The sequence below is a fragment of the Strix aluco genome, chromosome 4 (genome assembly GCF_031877795.1).
Source record: "Strix aluco isolate bStrAlu1 chromosome 4, bStrAlu1.hap1, whole genome shotgun sequence".
Classification (NCBI taxonomy): domain Eukaryota; kingdom Metazoa; phylum Chordata; class Aves; order Strigiformes; family Strigidae; genus Strix; species Strix aluco.
Window position 1 is genome coordinate 118562271 of NC_133934.1, and position 25590 is coordinate 118587860.

Genomic DNA, 25590 nt, shown 5'->3' on the forward strand with positions numbered 1-25590 from the left:
CAGCTTTCATGAATGACTTTGAGATGTGAAGTGTCTGCTACAGAACAATTTTTCAGGCTTCTTCTTACTTCTTATTGCTTTCCCTCTTTGTGGTGAATTGGCAGATAATTGCAAAGGACCAAGACACTTACAAGGAAGGCACAGTTCAAAGATAACCACACCCCAGAATTATTTCTATTATTTTCAGCTACTTTGAAAACAACAGCTTTTTCTATTCTCAGCTGGTCAAGATGGTAACCTGAGGGGGTATCCTGAGAGACAGAGACCAAACCAGGGAGATCAGGATGAAGAAAATGATTGAAAATGTCAGGTATCAGACATGGATACTGTTGGCTAAGAGATAAGACACATGTTGAGAAGGAAAGAGTTCTGTCATCACGCATCAGAGACGATGTTGGAAGTGAGAAGTGTCCGTCATCACTTTACAGCTTCCTTAGGCTGCTATACTTGTGGAAGACATCCTACTAAGAGGGAGAGACAGAGCAGAATAATAGTCCCATGGCTTTGGAAAAAATGGAAAGTAGTTTCCAGAACAGTCTTTCATGATGTCATATTCATCTACAGCAATTAGGAAGAGACTGGACTACCTTATGAGTCTCTTTGGAAGAAGGATCACCCTGCTAGCCATAGAACAATAGGGTAACAATGGGAAATGAATCTCTATTCAGAGAGAGAGAGAAAGGACTGAGGATGTCTGAAAGCTTGTGTGCTCATGCGAGGTGGAGTCATGTTCCCAACTTACCCAGGAGTATTAATTTATTTGACTGCAGAAATAATGGATCTACTCAGTCTGAGACTGTGTAGTTGCTACAGGTGTTAATGTGTGTAGGTTTAAAAGGCTGATCTTATCGCCTATTTGGCAATATTTTTTAACGGAAAATGAGAGTGAAAAGAGTTAGTGAGAGATGGAGATCTTTAGCACAAAATGCCTGTAAGCATAAAAACATGAAACCTAAAGTCCTCTTAGAAATGCATTTTTTCAACTGCTATTTTTATAAGTGACTTGTTTCTGTGGCACTTACGGTTATTTCCTTCCTTATAAATGTTGTTTTGCAGTTGTTTAATCCACAAAGCACGGACCTTCTCTGGCTTCTGCCTTAACTAACCAACCAGTATAGATTTCTCTTGGAATTCACAGCTGTCTTCACTGAATGTGAGCAAATGAGCCTGTCAGGTTGAGCTGACTCTAAACTTTTCTTGTCTTTGGGATGCAAATCCTTTTAAGTATATTTAGGTCATTCCTATTTGGTTTTCACGGGACATACAGTAGCAGGGGGGGAAGCAAGTTATTCCTCATAAAGGAAAGAAAATGAAAAAGATGTGCTTTAAATCACTGCATCCAAAGTCACTGTCAAAGTCATTGTGTTCCATGCAGGAACCTAAACATGCTGGGCTTCTGCTTTCCTTAGGTTTGTGTCAGAAATAGGCTTTTTCTCCATTACCTGCATCTTTCACTTATAATTTAAACCATATTGGGGGGTGACTGGTAGCTGTCATGGGAGACTCAGTTGCAATCTAGGGACTGGTTTAAATTCCAAAGCCAAAGCACTGGACTTGCCCTGGTAGTTAGATGCTTTCAATGCGTGACTGAAATTGTTCATCGAATTCGTCACCGCTTTCCATATTCTTTAACTTCCTGGCCTGGACACCCAGCAAGCTGCTTCCTTTAAAATAACATTCCTCTGACACAAAGTCTCAGAGCACCACTTAAAATTGCCCAGCTCATATTTAATTCATCTTTGGATTTCCCCAGCTGGAGATGCTTAGGTATATATTATGACCAGCAGACTGGAAAGCCCCAGATATTCAAGAACTGGGTAAATAACTGTTAATAACATAGAGCATAAAGTATTTGCTGTACCTCTTAGACCTCCTCCAGCTCACAGGCAGAGGAAGAAACAGGGTAAAAATCTGTGTAGTGCTCAGATAATGCAGTGTTTCAGACCTGATCATCCTTAACACAAATGCCTCTTTACTGCTGGATTATATAAAAATTTCTTCCAACTTTATGGCTGAATCACACCCCCCAGCCTGCATTAATGTAAATGAAAACAGGCATTAATGTGTGATGTAGCGGTTTTCACCTTGACAGATGATAAAATGTATAATGCACTGTGTGCAGAGGGATGATGCTGGCTTTGCGGAGGTGGGAACCAAAGTCCCATGGCTTGGGCTGCGCTGGGGAGCCTGGCAGGGCTGGTGGAGCCAGTGCCCACCATCTCCCACACTGCAGAGCATCAGAGTCCAGACACATCCCTGATGTCTGACTGCATTCAGTATTGCCTGTGCTCCTGAAAGGTCCTGAACTGGCACTGAGGGAAAAGAACACAATTTCCTTCCTTAAAAGCAGCAGCCAAATCCAACAGGACTGGGTATGACACTGAAAGTTTTCAGTTTGACAGCATGCTTGAGGGAGATGGGTTGGCAGACCAAGGGGTATGTGGGAGTAAGGGTTTACAAAGTGAGTGCATTGATTTATCTGCTGGTTCCTCTGGTCATCAGTGGGCTCTGTTCATTACCACAGGGTTGTGACCTTCCATATCCACCCATAATGCTGCCTATGTATTTTTGTATTAGATGCAGATAGCATGCATTTTAGCCCGAGCAGAGGTTCTGCTCTCTTTCTGAAGGGCTGTGCATGAGAAGTGAACTTAAACCATCAAGCGGTCTCTCTGTCAAACTATTACTTTCTAGTTACAAAAGACATATTTTAGGGTGTTTCTGAAGAATAAGGTCTCATGAGCTCTTTGCATCTGGATTTCTGTGATCAAGTTTTCAAGAACATTCAAAAAGCAGATGGGGGAGGAAAAATGGGTGCAATTTTCATTAACAGTTTTATTAAGCACCTATTATTAGGTATCAGTTCTCAAATGTAGATACCAATTAGAAATCTGGCTTATGGCTTTAAAGGTAAAATTACAGAACTAACTGCAACCGAAAGCCTTAAAACTTCAAAAGCTTTTAAAAATATATTGCTTAATTCCAGTGAGGATTGTATGGGGGATACAGTTGGACTGAGATCATATTTCTTAACATGTGGTTTGGATGACTTCAGTAATCTACTTGTAATTGCTGTTTGTGAGCAACAAGACCATAGCAGAACATCCTTGGGAATCCTAGACAAGTGTAAGGGAGAGCGAAGTTCTTTAATTGAACAGTCCTGTGGTGGAATCACAGTGCAAAATTTGAGGACTCTGCTTAGTCTTTTCCCACATCTTAATGGAAAAAAAAAGAGTTATAAACCTTAATTATTTAAGAAGATATTCTGTATATCCCCCTGCTTAACCAGTGCTTACAAGACCAAACAAATCTTCTCCAGTTAAAGACCTTGACTGCAGTAAGAACAGGAGTTTTGTGAGTAGTGACAGCAGAATTTTAGTTCTGTGCTACATTGCCTCTACTGTACCATGTGTTTAGTCTTGCCCAGTTTAATACAGCAAACTTTCCCCTGATTTCACGACTGCATTTTTTAGCTCTTAGCCAACAGAGACACTGTGGTTTATATTTTATATTTTTATTTTGCGTTCTGATGTGACAGAAGTTTCAATTGGATACCATTTGCTGTAATCTGAAGTGTGCTTTCAAATATTTTTAAATATTTTATAGATTAGCACTCAAAAGGAAGCAGAGCCTAGAAGAAAAATAACTGCTACTTCAGCTTCTTTTCTGTGACTGCTGATGAATTAATGATTATTTTTTACATCCCTTATACCAGTAGCAGGCCTGAAAGGTTTTAACAATCAGGATACCCAAAAATGTTAGGAGAGGGAGGCCAAGGTGGAGTCCTAGATTAGTTGTGATGAGCTGAGGCCAGTCACTGGGACAGTGGAGTTGTGGGTCACCTGTAAGGGCAGGGAGAAAGTGGTCTCCTGGGAGCATCCCAGGTCACCTGCATGCAGGGAGAGGGAGCGACCACTGCCCTGGGGGGGTCTTCTTTTCCCTACTTGGGGGGTGTGTGTGTGTGTGTGTGTGTTAGTATACATACATATGTATACTCATTGTATATGTGTGTGTGAGTATACATACATATATGTGTGTGTATAGAGGGATAATGTAGGGGAGAGAGGGAGAAAGTAAACACATGGTTTATATATTTGGCTTTGTATAAAGGTAGAGAAATCAAAGGCTTTTTATTTTGGAATGACAAACTGATTAAATTAGATAAAAAAATAAACACAGCTGTTCCTCCTAAGCAGGAAAAGGAGAGAAAGGTATCCAAGAGCCCAGTCCACCATAAGCTGTTGATTAACCAGACCAGCTGTTATTTAATCGAACTTTCTTTTAATTGAGTTTTTTGTATTTTTTTTTTTAACTGAGGGTTTTTGGAGTGCCTAGAAAATCAAATGGTTTGGCTGATCTAAATCAAATATGGTACTATTTTCCTCATCCTTTTGCTTTTAATAGAGTTTCCATTTGACATTTGTTTGGTTTTGTTTTCTGTCTTCAGTTTCAAGGCAGAAGGCAAAGCAGTCTGGATGGAGTTAAGTGGTGTACAGAGCCTGGTTGATCTTCAAGCCTCTAAAGCTACCTTCAATGACTGTCATATTAGTGGGATAAAGAAAGGTACAGTGCTCCATGGAACAAGTCTTCCTTTTTTCTGTGATGTGCTCTGAAATAATTTCACAGGGTTTTAAGTGGATGCTGAAAGAGCAGTTTAAAAATTCTTTGCTTTGATCTGAAATACCTGATAAAAAAGCGTGGATTTTCTGGAGTCTTTCTTTCTGTGTTTCTAATCTTTTGATTTCATTTGCCAGTCAGAATGCCTCTACTTTATTTATCTTTTGTAGCACATATGTAATAAATATTAGGCCACAGATGAAGACAAAATCCCAAAGTGATTTGGGTAAAAGGAAAAAGAATATAACAAAGGAAGAGTGGAGAAAAAAAATAACATGAGATCAAATGTTATTTATGCTTGTACAGTCTTTATACATACAGTTATGAACAAACATCAGCTATAGGCCAGCTGTAACTTTGCCCTCTTGTTAGCCAGTTACAAAAGCATCAGTACTCTATTCATTGTCAGCTATTTAAACAGACTCCTGAGATAAGAATGCTGACACTTTCAATAATTTGTTTCCCATTTTTAGTAAAGGCTGCTGTCTCACCATTATGTTGCCATAGTCCCTATTTACTCTCAAAGCACAGTAATCTGTTCCCCTTATTCCAAGCTGTCCACACATGCAAATGTTACCTATGAGACACGGGTTTATCCAAGCATCCTTATAGCTGTACATCAGGACTCTGTCTGGACCTATAAATTGTGTGTTTATGTGCGGGCACTGTGCTTGCTAAGGCCATGCTAGGCATGGGGCTGGGCAAAAGGGGAGCAGGGAACAACTGATCCTACTGAGCCAGGACACAAGGAAGCAGGTCAGGCTGTGCTCATGATCTGACGAGTTTTGGAAGTTCAAAACTCTTATTCTTTCCTTTTTAAACATTACCCTCACATTTCTCTGTAAATTTTCTCCTGAGTATGATGTCTCAGCAACATTAGCAATGAGCCAGGGCTCTAAAAGTGTTGCCATTTAACATCTTCAAACTCTTTTGAATGAGTGGTGCTGTGTCTTGCAATAGTAGTCCTAGATGTGGAGCTCATAAATGGTGCAGTGATTTCCTCGCTCAGTTATTAATTGGCCTGTGACAGTGACATTGATGTTGCGGTTGCAGACACATGTAGATTGGAAATTAATACACTGAGATTGATAGTTATGACAGCATATAAAAGTCAGACCATCCAAACTCTATTAAATCACTTAATAAAAGCTGAGTGAAAGTATTAAGAAGTATGAGAAAACCTTGGATTACCTTATTTAAATTTGTTACTTAATGAGAACATAAATATTTAAAACCCATGAATTTATTAACTAAATTAACCAGAATTATTCTAAAGGTACAATTTATGCAGCCAGATCATCAGCCAATGCAGTGTTCATTTAAATTGATGGAGACATGCCATTGTACACAGCTTGAGCTCTATATCATGATGCTGATAAAGTCATATATCTTTTTTAAGCACACTACATTTGGAGCATGAAGGTTTTTTTGCAACAGCTACATAAAAGTTTGTGCTATGACTTAAGAACCATAAAATCACATTTAATATTAAAAAAAAGCACTCACTTATGATAACTTACCATTCTGAAAAGTTTATCCTCCAGATCCTGATTAATTCTTTGTAAGGCTAGGTAATTGTTTTGTATCCTAAAACAAAGATGATATAAAGTAATTGAATGCATTGGGTTTTGTGTTGTTTTTACCTGCAATTTTCACATCAGTACAAAACCTTGGCTTTCACTACTTGAAATTTATTTTCTTATCACTCCTGTTGCCAGTCAGTGGTTGACTTTGAAATTTAATTACCACCTACTTCCTAAGCAAACTTCTTTGTCATGTTTGCTTACTATATTTAGCAGCAAATTTGACCAAGAAGTGAAAATATGTTTGCCATTCTGCACTTTTGTGCAGACATGCATCGCAGCATGGGAACTTATGCGGAGAGATTGTAGTTTTATGTCAGGCTCAGGAATACAGCTTGAGCTGTATGCTTAGACAGTACAGAAAAAGATTTATGGAGATCTCTTAAGGAAAATTGCAACAGAAACCTAGTGACTGTAGCAAAAGCGACATGTGGCCATCACCACATGACTTAGAAGAGAATATTCCTTCTTTTGACAGAATTCAAGGAATTGCCTATTCTCAAGAGCTAAACTCATCCTCTTTCTTCAGGAAATGCATTTAGCTTAGCCTGGAAAAGATGGGTATTTATTTTTATCAGCACTGAGGGATTGAATGGAGTCACAAAATGAGGCTTCCCTGCTTATTCCAGAGCGATACACCAAAGAAAAGTTTCAGTCTGTACATCTTTAGGTTGTTCAGATGGTAACATTGATATTTAATGAACAAACTGCGTGGCCTGTGGGAAAAACGTCGCTACTTTAGTAGTAGCTGTGCCTTTCTCTTCACAGAAAGTAAGGAGGATAACTCCTTGTTCTTGTTTGTACATATCATCTCAGCAGGATGTATAACAAATGTAAAACAAATGTTAGAAGCTCAGCTGTGAAAAATCTGTCTGAAAACATCTATATGTTTGTACTGAGAATCTCAGGTCAATAGGTCAATGTTATTTAGTGGTGAGTTGACTTTAGGTAATGTGCAAGTGCGTTCACCATAAGAGTGAACTCAGACGTAATTCAGCAGAAAGTCACTTCCTCTGAGAAGCCTGGATATGGGTGTAGTTTCCATGATGATCAGGAATGGACTAGGATTAAGGAAGTCTCTTTGGCTTATCATATGGTTAGGAGTGGCTGTTGAAACTGGAAGAAAGATCTGCATTTGAACCATGCCATGGCTACAAATCAAGGGGTCCAGCCCACCCCTTCCTGGCAGTGAAGCAGAGATGTTTCTGGTCTCTCCCTCCTTCTGTTGCCATGGAGATTTTCTTTCCAGTTAAATGATCAAAATTCTCTGTTCAGGGTCAGGCCAGCAGCTCACGGTGCTCCTCGTGAGGCATGCAGATCTCCATCTGGGTCTCCCAGTAATACCATAACATCTGCTGCACGGACTTGGGAGGGGAGGTCTGCGCTGAGGGCATCTGCTCTGTGGGCATAAATAATAACATTCCCACAGGTGAAACTCCCCAGGGCACTAAGGGTCAGCCCAGATTTAGGGTTGCTGTTTCAAACATGCATTGTGAGCCTGGGGAAAGTTTCAGCATCGTGTACATTTTACAGAGCTGCTGAGCAGAGATTTCCTCCCTGTAAGGAGGATCTGTGGCAAAGAGTGTTTGCTAAAGTGGTGACCCAAATGGGCTGAAAATCTGTGAGACTTGTACTAACCTACAGCTTGATCATTACTCACCAGTTCTCACAGTGCCATTGTGTAAATGTCCAGGTGACTTAAAGGATTGACTGAAGTTTATGGATCTCTGCATTGTCCACGCTCCTGTTAGACACAGCATTTGCCACTAAGCCTCTGTATAGACATTTATTTGTACAGCTCTAGGTATACTTGGGATTTTCACCGCTATTTAGCTGTCAACACAACAGAGAGAAATCTCAGGGTACCCTGTATCCAGCTTTTCATGGTACAGGAGAAGGCAGAGATGATTTTAGTAAACCAGTGGAAGCAAAGAGGTTTAAACTATCTTTGCCTGCAAACAACTACTCAACACAAACATAGTTATGTTTTGCTTGTAAGGCTGTGTGTTGTGGTGTGGGGAACAAGGATTTAGAAAAATAAGGTAGGGCCTGCTGTCTGGGACCAGAAGTGCCCCAGTACCTTCTCTGTCATGGTCTACAGTTTTTCTCTAGTGAAGCAAAATAGAACAGGTTAAACTTGCTTTGCACCCAGACAACTCATGGTTTAAGTAGAGGTTGTGTAAAACTGATGTAAACTTTTAGCAACTGCAACCTCCTAAAAGTTTGCATGGGCTCAAAAGCATCTGCATAAATTCCTGAAAGAAAAGGGGGAAAAATTATTAGTTTGGAGCTTTTCTAGCTCAGACATCTCTGTAACCCAGTCTGTTCTGCAGTGTAGACCTATGTGGAGAGCTCAAGGGAGACCTTAAAGGTTCCCTTTCCATAACTTTGAGATCGCAAATAAAACCAGCAGTAATTGCTACTTTTGGATATCTGGCTTATGCTGGTGTCAATGCATCACTGGGTTTGTTCCTCAGCTTCTGTTGACACTTTTTTCCTTGATATGGATGGCTGTAAGGCTGGTTACCATTAATATAGTTGCTATTGGATAGCAACACTTCCATGCCATAGATGGTAGAGGATTTTTGAAAGAGCTTATCACAAACAGCTTCTCTGCTTGTAACTTCTTTTTGTCTTTGTCCATCAAATTTTCCTCTGTTATATGTTTAGGGGAAAGCAGCCCACAAACCTTGATTCTCTAACACATTCATTTTGCACTAAAATAATTGACCACCTCTCAGTAAAATCAAATCCAATCTAAACAAAAAATCCACAGTAAGTATGAAGCTGGGCTTCAAAATTGTTTCTATTGAGAAGAGTATGCAAAGGTAGTCAAAATAAGCACAAACACGTGCACACATACACAAGCACACACACATGCACATATATGCATAAAACCCAAATTGAAAATCCACTGTGCCAAAAGAAGTGTCAGCAAATGTGGGTGGCAAGGAGAAATGGACCCAGAAATATATGGAAGAAATTGTTAAAGGGATACAAGAAGAACAGAGTAATCAAATCAATATTTGGGCAACACTAAAATAAAGGGGGAGTAGGGAAAATTATTCAGATTTGAAAATGATCAGATGAGCAAATGGTAACAACCCTGCTTGCAGAAAAAACACATCCAGATAGCCTGAACATTGCGAAGTATGAAATATTTTAACATTGTAAATCTGGCTTATTTGTAAATAAAATGAAGAGTAGGTCAGCTTCACTACCCTGTGAATCTGCTATAGGAATAAACTCATATGAATCAATAACATCATTTTTTGATGGCTTTTTTTGTTGTTTGTGTTATTAAGTGATACCCATGTGCCTCCAGGTGCATACATGTGCATGCATTAAATGCATGTTTAGATTCTTGACCAAATTAGGGCGTAATGAAAAATATTCTGACCATATTGAACATTAGGTGTCTGTGCTCTAACATACTCCTCTCTAAGACTGCAGATCACCACTAAAGAGGAAGTCTACAAAAGCCTCTGTTTCTCTGCTTCCATTCAGTCTCCAGCCCTCTTAAGGCCATGAAATATATCTAAAGTAAAACACAGGCTTGGGCTGACTTTCTCTAAAGAAGAGAATTTCACCCAGAGTGCAGCTTAGCTTTGAAGAGTTACTGTTAAAATAGTAACTCCTTGTTCAAAAAACCTTTTCTCTCCCTGTTATCACAAGTTACTCCAACCTCCTTATGAAAACAAGAGTTTTTCCCCCATTTATTCCAAAGCTGACACAGCTACTAGATTTCTGTTCCGAACACCCATTCAGTCCATGAAATGTCTTGCTTTCCGTGAAACAATTATGTGTGGGGGCTTATCTCAGTGCTAAATATATGCTTGTATGGGTTTATTTCTCATGTCTTAAAATAACTCTACTCTCCAGTAAAAGCTAGGATGGGGACCTTGCCAAGCTGTTACTCAGAGTAGGGTCTCAAGGAGGAAACTCAACATGAACTCTGGAGCCCAGTTTTTGTTCCAAGACTGGTATTTGAAAATTTTTTAAATTTTAACTTAAAAAAGCCATTCTGATCACAACAAATGGGGACCACTGTGAGTTATACGAAATCCCCAATCTCTTCTCAGTCACTTTTCAAAGCTGAACCTATGTACAGTTAATATTTTCAAACTTACTCAGCACTGCCCTGCTTTTGCTCCCACTGCGAAAAAAGAAAAAGGCCACCTCTAAATGTTTGTAGAGAGGTTGAAAACTTCACCATCGAGCCACATAGGTGACCGCCTTGCTTGGGTGAGAGAGGGGAGGCCTAGCGGCAACACAGGTGATTTTAGTTAAATTAAGACAATAAAAGCTTTCCGAAAGGACTAGAAAAAGATGGACATTCAACCTCTCAGAAAAATTCTGCACTTTACAGTAATGAAAGTTTAATAACAGAAATGTTCTCTAGTACTCAAGTGGGATCTTGTTACACAGGGCTTATTTATTAGGGGGGTTTGAAATTCTCTTCCTGTACAGTGAATAAAGCAAGAGACACATTATTGAAACTAATTCTAGTTTCTTGTTTTTCTCACACCGATTTTCCTCTGTGACATGTTGCTGACACACTTTTGGATGACAGTTTTGTTTCAGACATTATCCTTCTCCAGGTTAAGAAATCTAGTTGTTCAACTTGCGGTATTTCTTGCTATTCTCAATAGAAACATTTTTAAAGCTCACCTCGTAAAATATTTTGGGCTTCCAATATGATATGTCTTCAGGGGAGTAATCACCTGCCTGAAACATAATTTGTAATATAAGTTTTCTTCATAATACAGTGCAATGTTCCATTAGAATATTGGAAAGTCAGTTCTACTAATCTGATATTTGGGTATGAGCACTAGACGTTGCCATGAGCAAAGAAAGGCTGCCTGGTCTGAGTTTTGAAGGGTGCTTAACTCATCAGTATCCAATGAAGTTGATAAAAGGCTTCCTTCTGACTAGGAAGCCCCTTTGTTTTAACGGAAGTGGGATGGTCAGCCCCTCTGCTGATTTATGGCAGCTGTGTCTGAAATAATACTTCAAGAGAAAAGAGTACCAGTGTCCCCTGTCCTGTAATGTAGTGGAGCAAAACCACATCAAGAGTGAAGTTATTTTCAATAGCTCTGCTCTAAGTGAAGTGATACGAAAAATATTGTTGGCAAGAAAACATTATGGAGAACCTCCAGACTGCTCTTGATAGATGTGTGTAGATTTCAAGATCATGATGACACCTGCTTATTTTAACCTTGTTTTAAGAAGCTTCCCCACTTAAGCAAGCGTTTAAATTCTAAGACTACATTAGGATGTTTCCTAATTTGAGGTCTTACACTCTCATTCTGTTTAAAATTTGCATAAAATTATTTGGTTGACTCAGTTTGTTGGTGGTTTCTGGCTTTGTTTTGGTTTGTTTTTTGCCTTCTGCAAGGAATGAAAAATATTTCTTTGGGTATAGCCCTGGAATGATTTGTTCTGAATTTCGTTTTGACTCATCCAATGAACTAAATCAAAGAGTTCAATTATCTACATCAGTTTAGGAAAGTCCTCACAAGAAATGCAAATACATTTCTGCATAAATGGATAATTGTAGGTTCAGAAGTTTTGCAAACAAATGAAAAAATGGATACTAAGAATCACTGATAAATTTAAAGTTAGATTACAGACAATTTTAATTAGTGCCATGAATGTCAGGAATGCATGCTTATTATAATTTTCCATTAACATTAACTGGGCCCCTGATTTGCAATAGCACTGTACCACAGCTTCAACAATTTTAAATAATAGTTTTTCAGTATCATTCCATTCTACCTGAGACTAAAAAGTGAATGATTTGCTATAGCATAATGTGAAATGTCATAATATTATTTGAATTGAACATAGTCTCGGCTTTGAGGGATGGAGGGCAAAATTCTTTTCTCTTGTACCAGTGCAATGGAGAGTAACAACAGAAACTATGCAGCCAAACCCATTAAAAAACATTTATCTGTATATACAGTACAAGTAGTATAAGTATATATACGTAGTGTGTTTATAACCTTTGTATGTGTAACACAATGTGGCACTAACCCACTTATACGTTTACACATAAACAATGTCATATATACACCCATATAGGTATATTTGTATTTGTGTATTTACTTTCAATACAGAGATATCTTAGAGATCACATGTAAATAACTTCATGCGGTATGTAATATATATTCAGATAAGTGCAATATATATATTTAATGTAAAAACAGTGTGTAATCAAGAAATAATAACTTACATATGTTTGAGGCCATATGCTTATATTTTTACTTACATATGTCTTTAACACAGCCACTTGTAAATTCCTAATAACTCTGTTTATTTCAAAAGTTAGTTACTAACCTTCTCAGTTTTTCAGTTACTTTTTCAAGTTCCTCCTGAGCACGTCTCAATTCTATTTCAAGATACTGACGTGTAGAATCAAATTCCGTTTCAAGCATTTCCAGCTTATGGGTAGTGTACGATAGACGCTTTCGTAATTCCCCCTTCTGTTCTTGCAAAGTACTAGAAAAACAAAGACCACAGCTGTAGAATTTAACTGCTCCCAAAAAGCTTTTCATGATCCACTGTTTGACCAATTCCCTAGAGTATATGTTGGCATTAAGCCAGAAAAGTGTGCTTAATAATTTGTTTACTGCACTTTGAAAATCTTCTGATTTAGACAGTTGACTATCTTCCCATCTGTCCTTTCTAGCGCATTTGTTGCTAATATCTCATTAGCTATAATCGAATATTTTGTGAAAGAATCCTCATTAAAATACAAAATACGGTCTAGAGTTTGGTTTCACACAGGACTTGTCATTTTCAGTTATCTTCATGTTCTATGACTGAAGTAGCAGATATCTATAGAGCAGCAACTCTAAATAAAACGTGCAAAAATATTTCCTTGCCAATAATCCAAGTTATAATATATTTTATGAAGAAAGAAAATTTTGTCTTATTTGATTCAATTTCCACCTCAATCCCTGGCCACAGAGCTGCTATTATCATTCAGCATTTCATCTAGAGAATGGTAGTCAATTAATATTATAGTAATTTAAAAATAGTCTATCTGTATTTGCAGTGATGAACCTGGGGATCCTTTCCTTGCTTTACCGAGGTTCAACTGTGACTTCAGGTAAGCCAGTCTGCACTTGCCTCAATTCTTATTTGCACAATGGAGATCTTTTATCCTTGCCTATTTAGTTTGTAAGCTCCTCAGCCTTCTAGAATGTTTGCCAGTTACACAGCAGGATGAGGTTCCAGTCAGAGCTGGTATCTCTAGAGGTGACTGTAAATTGGTTCAGATACTGTAACCTCAGTACTGAGCTGATCTCTTGGTTTCAGGCGGGACCTCTGAGGCACTACAGAACTGGAGTCTGACATAACCTAGAGACAAAAGTGTTACTATGTGATGCATTGTGAATTGCCTTGCTTGGTTTTGATCATATGATAAAAATAATTCTTCATAAAAGAATGGCAAATCTTGATGCCCTTTGATGTCAAGTGAGTACTGCCATCAGCTTCATTAGAATAATGTTTTGGGTCTTTAATCAGACAAGAGAGTTGGGAACACATGCCATTCTTCAAGAAGCACTTATCTGAGTCGCCTTCAGTGTGACTGTCTTCTCCTCTACAAGCTACGATAGGAGCTTCGGTAAGTTAATGCAAAAGCTTTACAATTGCTGCTTATTTGATCCATGCAGCTTCAAGCTAGGAAACAGCCTAATGTTTTGCCAACACAGCGCTCTATTTCAATTACACATATTGCGTGGTTACAGTTATACTTAGATTACCACTTATAGTTATTCTCTTAAAATAATATATTCTAATTCAGACATTTAATGCAGTTCCAGTTAATGCAATCATTTAGTTTTTATATTTCACTTGGTGCATAAACCCCCCAAACTGTCTAGGGAAATGAGAATCTGAACCCATGCTGCTCATTTCTGCATGTCCTCATTCATGATGTTACCACATCATGCCACCTTTCACTTGCTCTGCTTCTGGCCTGTTGCTACTCATCCACTCATCTGGAAAGAGGAGTGGTCAGTTTTCCTTCCTGTAGCCTGGCAACTTGGATTTTCTTCTCTGAAGTGGGAGTTAAAGTGTCAAAACTGTTTAGAGTGAAAAGAGATTTGATCTCAAGTCTTCTGCTGCTCTAAAAATCTAACCACTAGGATTTGTACAAAAAGTAGACGGTAGGTCCTCCAGCTATGGTTTTGGATAAAAATGCCCAGCCTGCTGCTCTATGCTGGGCAAGTCCAGTTAAGGCAAGTTAAGCCAGATCAGGGGAGGTTACAACATCCTGCTGCACTGGGGAGTTTTGGCCACAGGCAGAGTTTGACCTCTGGGAGGAAGAGGGGCTGTAGGGATACAAATATAATGGAAATGCCAGGGATGTTTAAGTCAGTAATAGCTGGAGACTGCTTAACAAAAGAGGAAAAAGAGGAAAGTTAATGGCCTCCAATAACTTTGTCTTCTGCTTCCTCATGGAGGTACCTTCTCACTTTGGGTCTCAGTTTTGTGAAGATTAGGTAGGAGGAAAGCACCTGACTCCTCAAATGAAGTTGCTTCTGCATATACCTGTGTGACTAGACCCGATTATGTGGGGAAATTTGGGGTTCAAAATGTGAGTTATGGATAAATCTTGATCCTCAGGTGGAAGGCAGTGCTGGTCTGAGATGCCAAATTATGCTTTGGGATCCAGGTCTGGATGGTTTGGCAGGTTTTGTCAGCCTGAAGCTTGTGCTAAGGCCCCAGTTCAGCAAAATTTTGAAGGATAAACTTAACTTCAAGCTCAACCTTTTTTTTCTCTTTGAAGTTCACTTTGAAATATTTGTATTCTTGCATTCTTTGCTTTCAGAATAGGATTATTCATTTGATTAAAATCAAGGCTATTTTAATGAGCTTTACAGGATCAGTCTATATACATATACTCTTCCACATAATGCTTTGGGTAGTAAAGCATAGCTGTAACCTTGTACAAAATAATAAAAAACCCCCAGTGGTTAAGGCATAACTTAGGCAATTTCAAAGATGAAAGTTATGCTCATTCAGAAAACCATAATTCTGAAAAAGCTCTACTCATTTCTACCCAAGATGTAAAGATGGGTTGGCATCCTGAAACCCTCTCGAACCTAGCAGAATTCATGCTTAGTGTGCACTTTGATTCATTGGATACACACAAAAGAGCTGGCTGTTTTTAAGAGAACTTATTATTTTTAGACAGGAACAATAACATCTGGTTTATGATGGGATTATCTGAAATGTAGTAGTAGGTATATAACAGTGAATCATCATTAAAATGCAAGTTATTAGACAGAAAGGTAAAAATTTTAGAAACAAGGAAATCATGTTCTGACAAGAATATGCTGAATGGAAGGAAATTTATAGCCACTTGAATGGGGAAAAAAAAAAAAAAGAAAGAAAGAAAAGACCCCAACTGGGAAAGCATTTAACTATCTGCTTTAATATCTTTATTGAGCCAAGCATGTTCTGAAGACATAGCTAATTTTAAGCAGTGACACAATGAAACTTATGCTTATAATTGGCAAAAATAGGGAAAGTTTCCCAAACATGGGACTGAAACCACTGAATGGGTACTAATAGCTGTACCACTGAGAGCAGATTTCCCAGGATTTCCAAGACGGTTTCAATTTCTGCATGACTGAGCCATATCTAGATACATTACTGGTTTAAGGTAAAGCCTTAAACTTGTTTTCTCTTGCTTGCAGTTATATATGAACAAACACCTAAGAAGCAAAGGCAAGGCAAGTGAGAGACACAGTAGAAAGAACAACAACATAAAATGTGTCAAATTTACTATCTCTAATAGCAGGATCAGAGGCTCAATTTCTGTTTTATACAAATCTAGGTATTTCATCAGCTTTTTAATTTTTTGCATTTCTTATGAAACAGATATTATTCCTCTGAAAACCTTCCCCTTACTGCTAGCTTCCAGTGCTATCACATAATGCCATGTCTGAACTCTCTTTCCTGATGCTGTGTTGCATGCTTTCTTGTTCTAGAAATCTGGGCTTTCTATAAGGAGTGCTTTAATTTTGTTGTAACCCTGTAAATTTGGTAGTAGTAATATAGACAGGTTGAAAAGAGGGAGAAAAAAAAAAAGCCAAAATATGGAGACATGAAGTCAAGCATTTAGCATTTTCCCTTTTCTCCAAAACAACCAACTCCACAAACTAGCTGCATTTTGTTTCTGCTTGTCACACACCACTTCATTACAAAAGCTCACTGCACAATTTTTTTAACGTTGGTGAATCAGTGTATTTTATTTCATGATTTATCTTCTATAGCTAGTTGGCTCTCATAATTCTTTATTATGTATACAATGAAGAATATATATATATCCAGCAAATACATTTATATATATATATATTAATTGTTTAGTTAAAAACTAAGGAAAATAACTCAATGGAAAAAATAGAGCCAAGAGAAAGGAGAGGACTTATTTGCAAATAAAAAATAGTCTTGTGAAATCTGGTAGTATTATGTTTTAGAAAACACCAATCCCATACTTCATGGATTTCCTGAACCTCTGACAGCTGGGAGGATTTACAGGACGCGTTTCAAAATCCTGTGGAGTAGGACCTTTTGCGTAAGTGGTTCTCTATTTCTTCTAATGATCTCCAAAGTCCTGCTCCTGTGACAACCAGTGGTTTGAAAGTCATTCCCCATTTTGCTTCATTAAAGTATTTCTCTAAAAACAAGGACAGTAAGTACAATATTAAATATTTAGACTGGTGAAAGAAATCCTCTCAAGGGAAGCTACTTTAAAGGTTGTTAAAAACAAGTCTTCAGACTCTCTGAAGTATTATATTCACCAATTGGCTCTGTTTATACTAATTGAAAATATAAAATAGATATGGAAACATATATTGGCACACAAATTTGTGCCCACAAACATTGTAATGCTGCTAGTAATTGTCAGGTTTGAATTCTGGAATTGCTCCTTGCTGGGGAATTTAAAGCCCTCTTCCCTCAGGCAGTGTTCCTACAGAGACACCAAGCCTCACTGTTGAATCCCGTTGCTGGAGTTGATCTTCAGCAACAATTCAGAGGCCATTCAGGGGAGATACTACCAGGTGGGAGTTAGCACTACTCAGGGTCTACATTTAGTGAAAAGAGGTCTATTTTACAGGAGAAAGATGAGAAGGCTGTGCAGGCAAGTTCAAGTACCACCGAATACTCCTGGTACTTTCCTGGTGTTAAAATTTTGCCATCCCAGCTTGTACAAGAGTTGAAGCAAAGAGATGTTTGCATTCCTGGTGTCATCTCTCCCTATACAATAAACCTCTGTATACAAAGTGTGGTGAGTGGTCAAAATGAACATTTTTTCCCTACATGTTCCCGCCAGCTTGTATGTTAAGCTGAGCATTGGTTCCACTCTGCACATCTTCAGCCCCAGGGAAGGGTGCGCAGGTCGATGAGCACAATGGAGATGGACAACATGTGTCTATCTCAGCCTGCAGCCATTGGTCAGGATTCATCTGTAGCGCTGTCTGGAGAAGCTCCTGGTGAACATATTTCCACCGGAGCATTTCAAGCAAAGCTGAGATGCCGTGTGGCAACAGCCTATTTTGAGGAAGGTATGCTGGAAAACAAGCAGGTTTTCATTGTACCTGTCTGATCTTCTGCCAGCTCATCTGCCTGGCAGATGGCCTGATGACAGTGGAGTGCTGGCATGCAAAGTTGGGGCTGTTCAGCTGTTTGGAGGCTGGAGGATTTCTAGAATTTCTTACCCTCAGACAGCCCACAAAGAGGGTGCTTCCTGAGTTGTTACCCCCTGAGAGTTGATGTCTATGGGGCTGCCCCATCGGTGGAGCATCCTGGAAACCCCACATCTCCACCTTGCTGGTCAAACTGTTTTGACAGCACTTTCACGTCTGCCTGCCACCCCAAGGATTTGCTTTGTAGATGATTCTGGAATGTTGTTCAAAACCAGAGCAAACCCATTTTTTGAACTATTGAAATTCTCCCTAAATGGACTGATTACATTCCTTCACAGAGCTCTAGGAGTGAGTAAAACAAAATATTATTAATGGTGTTAGGAGGAAAATTAAGAGTGAAAGGAATGCAAAACGAGGGCAAGATACATGCCCATGTCAAATGTACTGAAAAAAACCATATTGAAAGTTCTAATTTCTGGGTAGTGAAACAGAAGTTTTAATGCAGCTGTGAAATCCTAAGTCAAAGTAATTGTGTTTTGTGTGTAAACATCCTGCCTTGGGAGAAGGAACATGTAAGTAGGAACTAACCTGGACCGGGGTTTGGGGCTCTGAGTCTTGTACCTGGCTTTGTGAAATGTGCCTGGCGTTATACTGGGCAAGTGAGTTAAGGCAAGACTGACTGGACCAGAAGCAAATGTCAATACTGCTGGTCAGCTCTGGCTCCCATTCTTAGTTGGTCATAACAAGCAGGCACTATCAGGATGAAATTAATCTGACCTATTTTAGAAGCCTACTTTTAGATGAGGTGACGCAAATCTGGAAGTACCCATTTCCGTTAATTACAACAGGAATCTAGTCAAGTAGCTCAGACGTAGACAACCACATCTTATCAGATAACTCCCCCTCTTCCTGACTCAGTGCTGTGTGTATGAGATGAGGTAATAGTATGCTCTTTCTTGTTTGCTTAGATTGTGTGGAGGCCTGCAAAAAAGAACCACTAAATCCTTTTAAAGTGTTTATCAGATCTGTTTCGTGTCTGCGATGTATCACATTCTAAAAAAAGGCTTCATAGGATCAGGAATTTGGGAGCGCTGAGGGAAATTGAAAAAATATGTTCTGGAACAGAATTTCAAAAAACATCTTTTCTTCTTACACCCTGTGGGTTTTTATCTAGGGAAAAGTCAAAACCAGTCAGCCCTACACAGACGCTTGCCATGAAGGAGTCTAAAGAGCAGGAGAGGGTGTCTGGGAAGGGCCAAGGGACCACCTGTGAGCCCAGCCATGCTGTGTTGACTTACACCACTGATGGCAGCCAGGACCAGTGAAGAGGTGAGCAGCCAGAGACCCTAGGGCCAGGTTTGTGCACTTGTTTTTCTGGAAGTGCTTTCCCAACAGTGTGAGGCTGCTGCTCAGGGTGCATGCTGCCCAGGGTGGACATGCTGCAAGAAAGGCACCCAAACCTTGCCTTAGCAGGAATAGCTTTGAGATGATAGTTGTGTCATTGAACATGACCTCTTGACAATGTTTTTCAGATTTGTAGTTGTTGGGAAATTAAGTCCAAGCATTTTACAAGTGTTTTCTAGATTAATGAAAGATCTTTAATGAAGCAGTAATTGGATTTCTATATTAATCAAGTTTTGATTATGTGTTACATGCTCAGGGTCACTGTTTCAAATGGGTAACGTTATAGCTATCTTCCTTGTCTATAGTTTTTGTGGCTAACCTTGTGCTTGCTCCATGTGATTAGAAGGGGGATGGGATCAAATTACAAAGTGTAGACCCAGATTCTGAGAATCCAACTACAGATTGAAATTAGTTTTACTGGGGAAGTAGATTACGTTGCTGCAGCTCAGACCCAGAGCCTAGTCCACAAATCCCAATGCTCTTGTGCTCTTTATTCAGCAGCTTCATTTGTACCCAGACAAATGCCTTCGCAAATGTGTAGCCAAGATCTACAACAGGCATTTTCCCATAAATTCAAGCTCACATACACTTTCTTCAGTTTACCTATTTTTTTGCACATTTTCATCAAGGTCTGTCAGGTGGTTTTTTTCACTACAGCACATCCACCAAATTTCTCCATTACTTTCAAAGAAGTTTGTTAAATATTTGAAACTTCAGAGTATGAACAGTTTGCCTGTCAAATTGCATGCAGATTTTTCCTTCCTATAGATATATATACACACATATACACACACATATATAGATAGATTTCTTCTGGAGTTGTGGGGGGTTTTTTTGCAACTATTAAACTGTTTGAATTTTCTTTCCAGTACTCATTTTCAAAATAAACAACCTGAAGCTGGGTTTAGATTGTGAGAATGAAGGCCTGTACATATGTTTTAGAAAAAATGTGTGATTTGGTGATCCAAATGTGGAGCTCAGATAGTTTCCAGATGACTGATGGGCACATAAAACAAGTAACAGCCCTTTCCTTAGGTTCCAGGCCTTCTGGCAGAATTTAAACCAGAGAAGAGGGATGGTTTATCAGAGACGTTAAAGAGAGTCATCTGGAAGGGAGATGGGGGAAAAAAAAGATGTTTACCAGTTGAAGTCCGAAGTGCTGTGGGACATACCTTAGCATGAGCACCTATTTACAGCACCTGGAGAGCTGATACAGTCACCTTAAAACTGAAGTATCGCTAGATTTTCAAAGGTAGCTTTTCTTCATTTAGGATGTGAGTACCTGACTCTTGTGTAATTTGCACAATGAAAAATTCAGACCAGGCAAGAGATACTATATGGTAAATGCGTCTAAACTGTGATGGGCTTATTTGTAAGAGGTTGAAAAGAGATATCTCTCTTAAAAATAAAACTGAGTTATGTTTTGGTTATATTGACTGGACAGTCTTTCATTGCAGAATGGGTGACTTCTATAACAAGTATGCAAAGCCCACAGACACATCTATCCAACAAGAGCATTCAATGTTAACCATAATATGAGGCAATTAAGATATGAAAATTCAGTTATATGTTGACATGCAAAAAGACCCTTAGAGGACCAGCTGTCAGCACTGAGTTGTCTTAAGTGAATGCCATTATTGTCAGCGGACCGTGGTAAGATTTTTGAAATATGCTCCTAATAAAGACATACAACTTGTCCTTTATTTAAAGGTACTATCCATAACCTAAGGCTCTGAATGGATTGAACAGAAATACCATGAATAAAATTACAGCTTTCAGAAATAGACACTAAATGTGTTTTGATTATTTTGAATGAAGTTTCTTCAGCAGGCAATTGTGATTTCCCCAGTGTGCTGAAAACAGCAAAGGGCAAATGAAAATGAACAGTGAGAATCCAGACCGGCATCTAGGAAGCACATTATTGTACAGAGCATTAAGAAATCAAGGGTGCAGAGCAGATCAAGGAGAGGGAAGGATGTGGACTTGCACCGTCCACCATGAGCAGCTGTGCTGGCTAGCCAAGTAGTGTGCTTGGTGCAGGGCTGCATGAAAGGGAGAGCTGAGGTAGCTCTCTGAGGACTGATTTAATACTTCTGCTAACTTGATTTGGATCTGGAGTCTTCAAAATATGTTTCTGTTTCCTATTAACGAGATGACCACTTTTGCTTATGAGACACTTTTGAGGTTAAATACCTGAATGTAGTCAGGCTGGCTGCATGCAAGAAGTGAATGCAGTGCACAGCGGAAAAGAAGGAGCCTTATGCCCAAATTCAAAGGTGACTAAAGCAGAGTGAAACAGTGGAAGCAGCAGAAGCTGTTATGATCTCTGTTTTCTTCCCAGCTGCCTCCTAGTGTCTCTGTTAGGCTCTTCCTAAAGTCTGTGGGGACCAACTGATTTCAGCTCCAGCAAGTAGACTCTTAACCGTTAGGTTCAGTAAGTGATCCTACAGAAGTCTGAATAAAGACTGTCCCTGTTCAATTTGTTTCTCTGCATTGCTAGAAAATGAAGGGATGAACACGTGGAAAATAAGGTTTCAAGAGAAGAAAAAAGCATTGAATTCAAGGAGGAGTACATGTTTTCTGACTCATCCTCTAGAGGTAAGAAGAGTATGTTTATTTTCTCATGGTAATGCAGGACTCTGCTCATGTTCATGCCTTACTCCAAATTATCTGCATTTTCCAAATGTTGCCTAGTGCTCTGGACCACATCTGAAATGAGTCAGCTGGTGAAACTGGGTGAGAAGGGAGTTAAATTCTGCCATGGTGAACTTCAGCCAGCATTTGTCCAAGAGAGCAGAGACATAACGACCCTGACCATTCCTAGGGATGAAAGGATCTTCACATTGCTTGCTGTCCAGACTCTGCTCTTGACATAACTCTGGAATAAGGTTCACCTCTGTAAAAGCTGCTGTTTTCTGGCTTTCCAGGGGCCAGTATGTTTGCATAAAACATTTGGCTAGAAGAAATGTTGAGTTACAATGTAAAGTGGCAGGGCACAAAAGGATAAGAAAGCAGCAGAAAAGGCTGACTGTAACAAATACTTCTTGCTGTAACAAAGGCTATTTGGGGGACTGCCTCATACAGAAAGTGATTTGAAGTTGTTGAACAGACGTTGCCTGATTTTTAATGTCTGGCAGAGTCCTAGCAGTCTGCACTGCGTCTCACTAGGGAATGCAGACTACTAAGCAGTGATGAGAAAGGAGAAAAAAAAACAGTGAGGGATTGAGAAATTGAGGTAGCAAAATTAGAGGTAGACTTCAATTTATGATTTGGAAGACAAAGAGAGCTCTCCAGGCGATTGAGCAAGCTGCCTTTGGTTGCAGCAGCTCTCCTTACAGCTTTGAGTGGCCAGCTTCTAGATTGCTTTGGTTTGTAGTCACGGATAAGCACTCCCCCTGGAAATTACTGAAAGCAGCCTGCCACATCAGCTCACAAGCTTCTAAAGTTATATTTTAATTGTGTTATTAAACCTTTCTCACTTTTGCTTTTGTCTGTTTACTTTCCTGATTCATCTGGATCAAGCTGTGCTGGAACAGGAATGTGGTTCCTCCTGATTTGTGCTGTTTATTTGTAATAAGACATATCATGAGAACGGGTGAAGCCCAGTGCCCAGAAGCGAGCTGAAATTTATCTTACTCCTTCTATTAAAGGACTGGGGTTGGAGGTGTGGTAAGGGAGTACTACAGAAATGTGCTTTAGTAGTGGGGAAAGAATTTTGTTCCTGTTTCATTTGGTATAAAGCATCCAGACATAGGTTGAAGGACAGAGGTTATTATCTCTCTTCTCACCTTAGCCATTTCCTTTCTTTCCCAATCTTTTTCTCTTTCCTCTGATTTGAAATTCATCTTTGCCTGGCTCAAGGGACTCTTTTTGGTGGGCTGGCTTAGCGCTTCCCATCAGGAAGTTTATGCTAAGCAGTTGAAAAACTTAAATATATTTTTTTGGCTCCAGGACCAGTCAGACAGAATTACTACTGGGACTGGGACTGGGGCGAGGAGGAACTGCAGATGGTACTGCTTTTTTCTTTTATAAGCATTGTATATTACTTTCTTTGCATAAATTACTGAATTTTCTTTTTAATTATATCTGGTCACAGTTACATTTTGATCTTCTTTTGTAACAGAAGTCCTACAAGACAGAAGTTCCTTTTGTATCTCTAACTTGGATCCATAGGTGCTTGTCTTTAAAAAAATGCTAATACTTGCCAGATATTATTACTAAAGAGTATATGAGATGATGCTGTTGTTGTTTAGAGTGAGACACAGCACTGACCCCTCAGACACTTTCAGCAGCCATTGGTGCAGTCAGTTCTACTGCAGTCTCTGTACTTTAGCATTTAGTTCCCCCATCACACAGAGCTGTGTGACATTACCAAAGCACCACGACACAGAGGTGAACTCTAGGGACTTTTTGGAAGGCTTTCTGGAAGTAGAATAGATCACTGCTTTGTTACACAAGCAAACAATTAAATTAATTATTAATTTGATTTAATAAATTGATTAAATAATACTCCTTAGCTTGGACACACCAAAATTCTCAGCTGTGCACAGGTAATTCAGATTCTGAGGGAAACTATTACTACACACAGACTGATGTATAAGGTGTTGAACAGGAACAATGAGAGCTACTGGCTGTTATCTGAATGAACTTATTTTGCCTGAATATTTCAAGATATTTTTAGTTTTCCTACAATAACAAATGATCCTCAAGTCTTTGATCAAATTGATATTACAGCAAAAGAAAAAAAGGAAAAAAAGACAAAGGAATTGCCATCTGTCACCTTTGGCTAATCATTTTGAGCCCTACCTTATTTTATATACTGCAGCACACTATTTTAGGACTTGTTAACTGAGAAGTCTTCTACTCTGCAAGAGTATAAATGAGTTCACCTCTAGCAAGTTCCCCACTGTTCAGCATGTTGTGCCGTCATTTCATACAACCTTCCTCCCAACCTAATGTCATGATTTATTAGTTCAGTCAAGTCTATTTTATCCCGCTCCCTCAGCTGAACCGGCTTTTCAGTGAAAGACTCTGTTTTGTCACCTTTTTTGTGTGTGTATGGGGAAGGAGAGGGAACAGGACTGCATTCCTCCAAACTCCTGTTAGCAGTCCAGCACCTTGACATTAGCTCTTCTGTAGTTTTTGGAGTGAGCCACTAAATGAAAGAGCTCTCCACAAGTCTGGAGGGACCAAATCAGGCAGTTGGCATTCATCTGAAAAGATGCTTGCACTATTCATGTGAAAAGCAATACACAATGTGTTTCTTCAGAGGGGACCCAGGAGCCCTCTGCTTCCACCTACCCTGCAGACATAGCACCTCAAAGAACCACACAGAATGAGGAAGCAGCATCATTACTACAGGCCCTCCCAAAAATTCCTCTTGTGCCTGAGATGTGTATTACCTAAACACAGGCCGCTTTTATTTTTTTGTCTTATAGCTGAACTACTTTAGCATTCTGGGTGAATTGAGACTTGGTTTTTTTGACTGTCTTGCTGAAATTTTTGTTGCTTTCTCATTAGTTTTTCAAAGGTTAAGGTGCATCAGGCTGGATAAAATAGAATCTATACTCATTTCATAAGTGCTGACAGTTGTCATACTCACTACCTTTCATTTTCTCAAACAAATGTGGTTTTTTTTTTAGTTCCTTCAGAAAGCTCATGTTTTCAATATAATTGGAAAGCAAGTTTCCAAATAAATTTTCAAAGTCTAGATATGTTGAAACACTGTGATTAAGATTTCAGTTAATGAACAGGAAAGAAACAAGCAAGCTTTCAGGAAATACTAAAATCTCTCTAAAAGTTTAGATCCTTGGGAGCCTTTTAAAAAACAGGGAGGAAAATGAAAATTATCTTTCAATGGCTGTTTATTTTTTTATGAAATGGCTAAATGGCCTGAGCTAAAATCCTGGATTTGTGGATTTTAAGCTTTGGTATACTTGGAGATAAACTGTGGTATTGTCCTCCATAAGAGTAAGCTTATTGTCTTTTGAAAGTAAGAACCACAAGTGGACAGTGATGGTAGGAAAAGAGATGTTTTTTATAGAGACCCCTACAGAAAGGCTACTAAATGTCATCCCAAGACTCTGAACTTCCTCACGGGCATCCATTTTAAAAGAGCACATAAGATCAAACTCAGTGATTACACTGGCTGTGTGAATTTGTTCTGATTTTAAGACTTTCAAATATTCAATCAAATTGGAATCAGGGTCAAACATTCTAAAGAACAGTTTTATATGCCCTGATTTGCTTCACTGGTCATCTCCTGGTTTTAACAAGGACAAGCAGCAGAGCAAATATATTTTTGCATCAAGCTCATCTAA

At 39.1% G+C, this 25590-nt stretch overlaps 1 protein-coding gene across 5 annotated transcripts in view; it reads right to left on the minus strand.

Annotated features, from left to right (window-relative positions):
• BEGAIN (brain enriched guanylate kinase associated) overlaps positions 1–25590 on the minus strand; it is a 165828-nt gene that overhangs the window by 52135 nt on the left and 88103 nt on the right. For 3 of the 5 annotated variants that reach the window (XM_074821600.1, XM_074821597.1, XM_074821595.1), the window contains exons 3-5: positions 12540–12701; positions 10872–10928; positions 6138–6204 (exon numbers count right to left, since the gene is read on the minus strand). In XM_074821600.1, the coding sequence (XP_074677701.1) occupies positions 6138–6204; positions 10872–10928; positions 12540–12637 (222 nt within the window). In that variant the 5' untranslated portion in view covers positions 12638–12701. The remainder of the gene's footprint in view (positions 1–6137; positions 6205–10871; positions 10929–12539; positions 12702–25590) is intronic. The other 2 variants (XM_074821599.1, XM_074821598.1) reach the window with 1 other exon arrangement.